The 7,679-nt window shown below is 40.1% G+C and overlaps 1 protein-coding gene across 1 annotated transcript; it reads right to left on the minus strand.

Moving 5' to 3' along the window:
• Window positions 1–4,493: 4,493 nt before the first annotated feature.
• LOC145419808 (uncharacterized) lies at window positions 4,494–6,922 on the minus strand. The gene is made up of 3 exons (XM_080288323.1): window positions 6,867–6,922; window positions 6,321–6,465; window positions 4,494–5,843 (listed from the first exon to the last, which is right to left on the minus strand). Exons 1-3 carry the CDS (start codon window positions 6,920–6,922, stop codon window positions 4,767–4,769), a joined length of 1,278 nt encoding a protein of 425 aa, XP_080144449.1. The 3' UTR covers window positions 4,494–4,766.
• Between the last annotated feature and the right edge of the window lie 757 nt (window positions 6,923–7,679).

Here is a 7,679-nt window from a genome sequence, read left to right on the forward strand (position 1 = left end):
TTTTACACATTTCAGTTTTTGAAGCAGAACATCATTTTGACATGAAACCTGGAAACATATTAAGCGTTACTAAGTCTTCTGTATCCGTTCTGGCATTTTTAATGAACCAAACTGAATCCAAATTGGTTCGAAAGTCAACGACTTATGATGATATTTAATTGAATATAGGTATCTGCCTCCATATGGCGCTTCGCTGACGCGTTGTTACAGCGCACAGCAGCAACCAGTGGGGCATGCACGTGTTTATGTAGGCCTATCTGTGTTGTGTAGATATAATAATGTCAGATTAATAATGACAAACCAGAAATAAAGATAAATATCTTTTGTAAAAGATAAATGACAACTTCTGTTTTCTGAAAGCCCTGTTAACCACACTCCTCCACAGTCTCCTACAAAACTGCTTTTGAGCTGGAGACCCACATGGATGTGACTAAACTAGCCACCGGGTGGGGTTGTTTACCCATCTTAACGGCGTGGCAGGAGGATCAGCTGCTCCGTTTTCCCCCGCCTTCATCTCTCTCCAGCTCTACCCAAGTCCAGTAGCACATTAATAAGAAAGTTTACTCGAGGACACGCTGGAGAAGTCTTGAGTGAGTGTTACTTTACTGTTTGAGTAATCAGTGTACTTACTCATCTCCAGCCCCAGCGCTAGTGGCTGCACAGCTGCGGGTGGGGGCTTATGTAAAAGGATTACACCTCTTAAGACAATAATGGTCACCGGGAGAACAAATGAGGTGGCATTAACGCTCCGGAGGTGTCTCTTAATGCGTCAGTGAGGCGGACCAGCTCAGTGCGAGCGCAGCCAGCGCAACATGGACACGGCAGGTAATGCTAAAATTCTTTACTTTATTTTAGACTCAGCAAGTCGAAGATATGAACAGAATTAAAGTCCACCTATAATTATGCCTCCCTGCAAACTGTCGCTCATATAACTTACTGTCAAATTAGACCTGTTGGTTATATGCATGCTGACTGAGTTGCTGTCCATGGTGCTGATTAATAGACGGCCACGGGAGTTCAGTGAGTGTTTCTTATCCTCACAGGTCAATACTGTGTCAGAATTAAAGGATTTCATTGTCTATTCTTCAGCTCTGAGGCCACATTACTCATCACAACATATTCTTTTCACAACAGGCCGTTTAATTAAACATGACCAGAGGGGAATCACCCTGCACTGCTGACTTCTCTGCAGACAGCGGGCACCGGGTACCCTGGTTTCGGAAGGTACAGAGGACACTGTTGGATCACGCCAACATCTTTGACTTATAAGTGGGGCATTAACAGGGAAAGGGGGGCACAAAGAAATACTTTTCTTTCCTATTTTCTTCTTTCAGCTGATCATTGATCAGTTTCAGGATTGAAGTAGCAGCAGGAGAGGGAGGGAGAGAAAGGCAGTCGCTCCATATAGGTTGTTAAGCTTAACGCTGGAATGCTTAACAAACATTCAGAGATGAACTTACACACTTGCTTTACTTCTCTCTGGGATAACTTTGTCTGAGATGAAATGCCGGTTTGGTAGGAATGCTCAACCAGACAACAGGTCTTGCACGCCACAGCGCTCTATCATGTGAGCACACTGCTCTGACGTGCTATGGTTATGAGCTGAGCCATGTTGCAAGTTTTGTGAGGTGCTTTTTTGATATTTAATGAATCGATTACACTTTTTATTTCTCTCCGATATCCGATCCAGTAATTTGCGCCAGTATCGGACTGATACGTAATATCGGATCGGTCCATCTCTAGTTTTAATCACACTCATTTTGTGATTCTGATGTCACAGCATGCGGCAATGCAAGCATTTTATTTATTTATTTAAAAACGGCACAAGCGGGAATTTCTTCTATACGGGTAATTTCAGCCTTCATGACTGTTCACAAGTGTTAATCAAAGCGCTAGTTTTAATTTAACTAGTTTTTACGCATCCACTGGGGTTTCTTTCACGGGTTGATGCGATCATTTTATTTAAAAATCGGGATTTCGGAATGTTAATCCAAGAGGGAGACAGAGGCTGCTAGTTTTTAATGCAATAGGTGGTCACAAATAACATTCAGCCCCTTTAGAAATAAATGCTGCAGTGATACTTCTAAAACCAGTCTCGCAAGCCCCATCCGTCTTTCAGCAGCTGGTTAATTTTTTGAATTTGTTCAGGAACGCAAAAGCCCACCGTGGGTATCATTTAATTGTTGGGATTCCTTAGGAAAAGGTAAAAGCCGACAGGTGTAAAAGCGGGGACCGACCTATTGTTTAAGGTGGCCGGCATCGGCTCTTTAACCCTGACCCTAACCCTAACCCCTAACCCTAACCCTCGACAAGGTAAAAGCCCTGCAGATGTACCAGTCGAGCAGGGTATCGCCTATTTTCTGAAGTCTGAAGTCCAGACCTATCTTGGCAAATTACACCGGAGCTCAGCAACTGCGTGCCCCACCCTCATTGTTTTAAACTTGCACAGCAAGGTGATGCCCTGCAGGTGTATCGCCCCCAGACTTATCGGCCCACCATCTATTGTTTTTGGAAGCCCCCCGGTCCTATATGAAGCGTTACTCAAAGAGTGAGACCCTCGCCATTTCGCGTCAGGACCAGCGCAGGTGCAGACCATTTTCTACCCACACAGAGCGTTTCTGACTGGCTGGCGTTGCTTAAGGGAAAAGCAACAATACAACGCGGTTCTCTGCTCCAAGACATCCGCGGTCCTTTCACACGGTAAGCATGTGTGTTATAGCCGGCGCTTCATAAATGTCTGTCTGTCAGCGCAGATTATTCAAACTGTTTTTAAAATGTGACTAATTTGTTGTCCAAAAAACATTTCCTCTAAATTTTCAAAGTTACTGATTTAAAAATATATATTTTCGAATTTTTAGCTGGATGTCAAACATATGATAGAGTCTTGAGCATATTTATATAGCAAAATTCACAGTGGTATAACCATAAAAGATGCCCAACTGGACACCAATGCACTCTAATGCAAGCCTTTAAACTGTATGCTGATAAGTGCATAAGTATACCTCAATAGCTGAAAAGAGTCTGTATCCATAATTTGCGGATCTGCGGATTTGTTTTTAATGTGGCACTTTTTTCACGAACTGCAGATGATGAAATCCTCTTTATTTGAGAAAGTGTCCCTAAGCTATTGCTGCTCATACTTACTGAGTTCCCTAGCTACGTCTTTACTGTGTCAGTAAACTTTTTGAACAAGAAAGGTATCGTAGCTTTAAAGACCTTAATTGAAGCAAAGGCAAAAAATTGGAATAAATTTTATGTGGCTGTTCATATTAAATCCATCAAAGACTGAAAATTCAAAAAGCTGGAATGCATTTCCAATCAGCTTTTTTTTTTCTTTTTTTTTTTTACAAGAAGTGTAGCTCATACACTGCAATAAATGTATTCTGCTACATCTGCTAATGAGAGAACATGTTTTTTCATCATAAAGACTGTGATAAGAAGCATCGTTAAAGTGTCACTTCAGTAATGCTGCTGAGAGAAACAAGTGTTGACTCTTTTTTTTTTAAATAGATGACTTAAAAGACTAAACTCTAATTTCAAAGGTTTATTTTAAGTTTAAAGAATATAACAGCTGGTAAGACAATGGGTTTTGCTTCTCGCTGTCCGTGTTATGTTGTAGTATCCATTATCATGTATGCTACTTTGCTCTGTGGACTGTAAAATGTTTCACTGTATTCATGAAATAAACCAGACTTTCCATGTCTGAATCTTTTACCATTTTTCTGCTTTTGTTCACCCAAAGTTGACAAAACCCACAAACATCTGGAGTTATCTCACTAAAATATGGAGCAATCTCAGTGTCTATAGATGCTTTTACCTTAAACACAATCAGCTGACTGATCCTCACTTTGTCCTCACTTTGGTCATTATGAATGTTGAAGGAAATTTGTTCCATAGACACCTTATACTAGTGTTTCCTACACTTAATCCAACAGTACTATGTTATATTTAAATCCAGATTCCTTTTAGTGTGCAGTGAAATTTGTTAAACCATCGCTTAATGGGACCGAAGTACAAGTTGCTCTTTACTAACACAAACTACACTCATTGGCAGCAGCATAGGCACGCTTAAAATTTCTTCTGAAATTTTCGTTTTCTAGTTTAATTTATTATACTCAGTTTTCACTAGTCTTGCTGTATCAGCTCCCTGGTGTCTGTGTAATTTAAACAGCATCCCAAACAATTTATGATCATTAAAATAACAAGAAGGCTAATTTATAGATAGAAGTACACAGCTAAAGAAAGACTCTCATTTTTGTGTGGTGTGACCGTATATTTTTCTGTGATTTTATGCACAGCTGAAAGGTCTACAACGTACGCCATCCTTATAATTCCCCAAAAGGTGGCAGCGTTTCTTTAACAGGTTTCAAGGGGAGTCACAGTCAGTCATATTTAACAAGTTTTATTACCTATTCATTAGTCTGTTTATCCACTGGTTTTTAGTTTATAGAGAAACAGGTTGTATAATTGTGCTTTCTCATAAAATGAAATGCTTATTTAGTTCTGATTTTGTTCAACTTTATTTTTTATTATGATACAGAGGAAACAGATCTTCACATAGAAAGACCTGTCGATGGACATGGCAAATGGAGGTTGCAGGGGTAGGGGGAGAAGGAGGGAAGAAGGGGGTAGAAGGAGGTGCAGGATATGGGTGGGGTGGAGATGTGAAGAGGGAGAAGGAGGGAAGAAGGGGGTAGACAAAGGGTAGAGGGAGGTGCAGGGAGGATCCGGGTGGAGATGTGAATAGTAATGAAATGGAGAACCTCCTACACTTGTCCAGACTCAGCAGCCTCTTCCACTCTCATCTCACCAGAACGTTTCTTACTCCTGAAAAACCAGCTCCAGCAGCCTGTCTTCTTCTTTCCTTTCGCTTTTTCTTCTACTTTGCCGTTTATCTTTTCTACCTTTTCTTCTTTCTCTACACTTTCCTGGTCTTGTTTTGGTTTTTCCTCTTTCTTGCTTGACTTCCTCTTGAAAAAGCTGGATCCTTTTTTCTTTTGCTTTTCTTGCACCTGCAACTCATCGTTTTTAATCTCCTGTGTGTTATTTTCTTTGAGGTTTTCATTGTCTGCTTGAATCTTCTCAAAATCTTCCTGCAGTTTGTCAAATTTTTCATCCTCTTCTTTGCCCTTTTGTTCAAGCTCCTCTTGTTTCTGCTTTTTCTGATCCTCCTGGATTTCACTGTTTCTGCTTTGCAGTTCTTTGTGAATCCTCTCAAGCTCTTCATATTTTTGCAGGTGTTGGATCTTCTCCTGAAGCATTTCTGTGCTCCTGTCCTGGACTTCTTTATGCTTCTGCTCAAGCGCTGTATATTTGTCTTCTACCTTTTCCTTCTCTTCCTCAAATTCTTTATTTCTGTCCTCCAGTTTTTTCTTCTCTTGCTCAATTTCTTTATTTTTGTTCTCCAGTTTTGTCTTCTCTTCCTCCAATTCTTTATTTTTGTTCTCCAGTTTTGTCTTCTCTTCCTCCAATTCTTTATTTTTGTTCTCCAGTTTTGACTTCTCTTGCTCAATTTCTTTATTTTTGTTATCCAGTTTTGTCTTCTCTTCCTCCAATTCTTTATTTTTGTTCTCCAGTTTTGACTTCTCTTGCTCAATTTCTTTATTTTTGTTCTCCAGTTTTGACTTCTCTTGCTCAATTTCTTTATTTTTGTTCTCCAGTTTTGTCTTCTCTTCCTCCAATTCTTTATTTTTGTTCTCCAGTTTTGTCTTCTCTTCCTCCAATTCTTTATTTTTGTTCTCCAGTTTTGTCTTCTCTTCCTCCAATTCTTTATTTTTGTTCTCCAGTTTTGACTTCTCTTCCTCCAATTCTTTATTTTTGTTCTCCAGTTTTGTCTTCTCTTCCTCCAATTCTTTATTTTTGTTCTCCAGTTTTGTCTTCTCTTCCTCCAATTCTTTATTTTTGTTCTCCAGTTTTGTCTTCTCTTCCTCCAATTCTTTATTTTTGTTCTCCAGTTTTGACTTCTCTTCCTCCAATTCTTTATTTTTGTTCTCCAGTTTTGTCTTCTCTTCCTCCAATTCTTTATTTTTGTTCTCCAGTTTTGTCTTCTCTTCCTCCATGTCTTTACATTTCTCCTTCAAATTTTGGACTTCTGAATGTTTCTCCCTTAGAAATTGCTGGTACTCATTTTCTGCTTTAATTCTTGAGTACATGTCTGACAGCTTTTCCTTCAAGTCATCCAAGTCTAGCTGCTTCCCTTCTAGTATTTTGTTTTCTTCTTCTAGCTTTTCATTTCTTTTCTCCAGTTGCTTGTATTTGGACTCCATTTCTTCTCTAAGAGCTACAAGCCCATCCTTATGACATAAATTGCTCCTCTCTACCAGAAGACCGTTTAGGCGACTTCGCAGTTGGTACTCGCTCTCTCGTAGACGAAGGTTTTCCCTCCTGCAGTTCTCAAAAGCTTTTCTGAGACCATTGTATTCACCGGGGGGACCGTACTGCCCACCGCAGCGAGGAGGAGGTCCTCTGAAACGCGGTTGATAGATGTTTTGAGACATTGCAAAACAAACCAACGCAAGTAGACTGATGTTCTTCTTGTTTTTTGAAGACGAGTGGAAAATCTTTGCAAAGACGAATTCAAAACTTGTTTAAATATGTTCAGAAATGTGGCGATGTCAACGTCTAACCGGCGAAAACACACTAAAGAAAAATACCGAACACTGTGTTTACTTGTTGCCCGTTACTGTGGTTACTTCACTGTTTCAAACATTAACACGTTCTATAAGCAAATTACGCTGAGACATGGCGTTCGGCTAACGTCTATCACGTGACATCAAATAGGATTTTAAAGAAAACACGGGTGTATTTTGCCATTTTCAATAAAGTTTTAATTTCTTATTCTTCAACATATTTAGGATCCTTCTTACCGAGTGTTTATATCGCGGGTGTAAGTTAGAAGGGTACGGAGCCCCTCTGATGACATGGTCCAAAAATAAGTAAATTGTGGCCACAAAATACTACTTGTGCCCACGAAATGGGAATAACGTGCGCACGAAATGCTAATTTGTAGCCACGAAACACTTGACAGATAACCGTGATCCTTCCCAGGCCCTTGCAGCAATAAAATCTATCCCGGCTCCATGTCGTACTTAACGTCTGTAAAGCAACTGGGCTCTCAATATCCTGTTTAAACGTCTCTCCGTAATGGTTCCTTGCATTGTCAGGCTTTTCAAAATGCATTTGTAGCTCATTCCCAGCCTAAAATAAAACGCAATCATACGGTCTCTGTCCATGGTTTATAGGTTTAGCCTACTCTTATGCTTGTGTCTCTACGCAGCTGTCCAGGAATTGTATCAATATGATGTGCGCACGTTATCTAATTGCCACAAATGCGTAATTCGTTGCCACGTTATACTCAATTCGTGCCCACAAATTAGCATTTCGTGGCCTCGAAATAGTATTTCGTGGGCACGTTATACTACTTCGAGGGCACGAAGTAGTATTTTATGGCCACAATTTATTTATTTTTTGGACCATGACATCAGAGGGGCTCCGTAGAAGGGAACCCCTTCTATAACAGGGAAAGTAGCAGGGCGTGATCACGGAAACAGAAGACATAACACCCAGTTAAAATAGTCAATAAAAATAAATGAACTTTATTTACAACACTAAAACTGCCCTGATCAGGGGAGAGAAAACCCCCCATAAACCTCGGCATACTAAAAATATGATGATGCTCA

Source organism: Astatotilapia calliptera, chromosome 13 (assembly GCF_964374335.1).
Source record: "Astatotilapia calliptera chromosome 13, fAstCal68.1, whole genome shotgun sequence".
In the NCBI taxonomy this organism is placed as follows: domain Eukaryota; kingdom Metazoa; phylum Chordata; class Actinopteri; order Cichliformes; family Cichlidae; genus Astatotilapia; species Astatotilapia calliptera.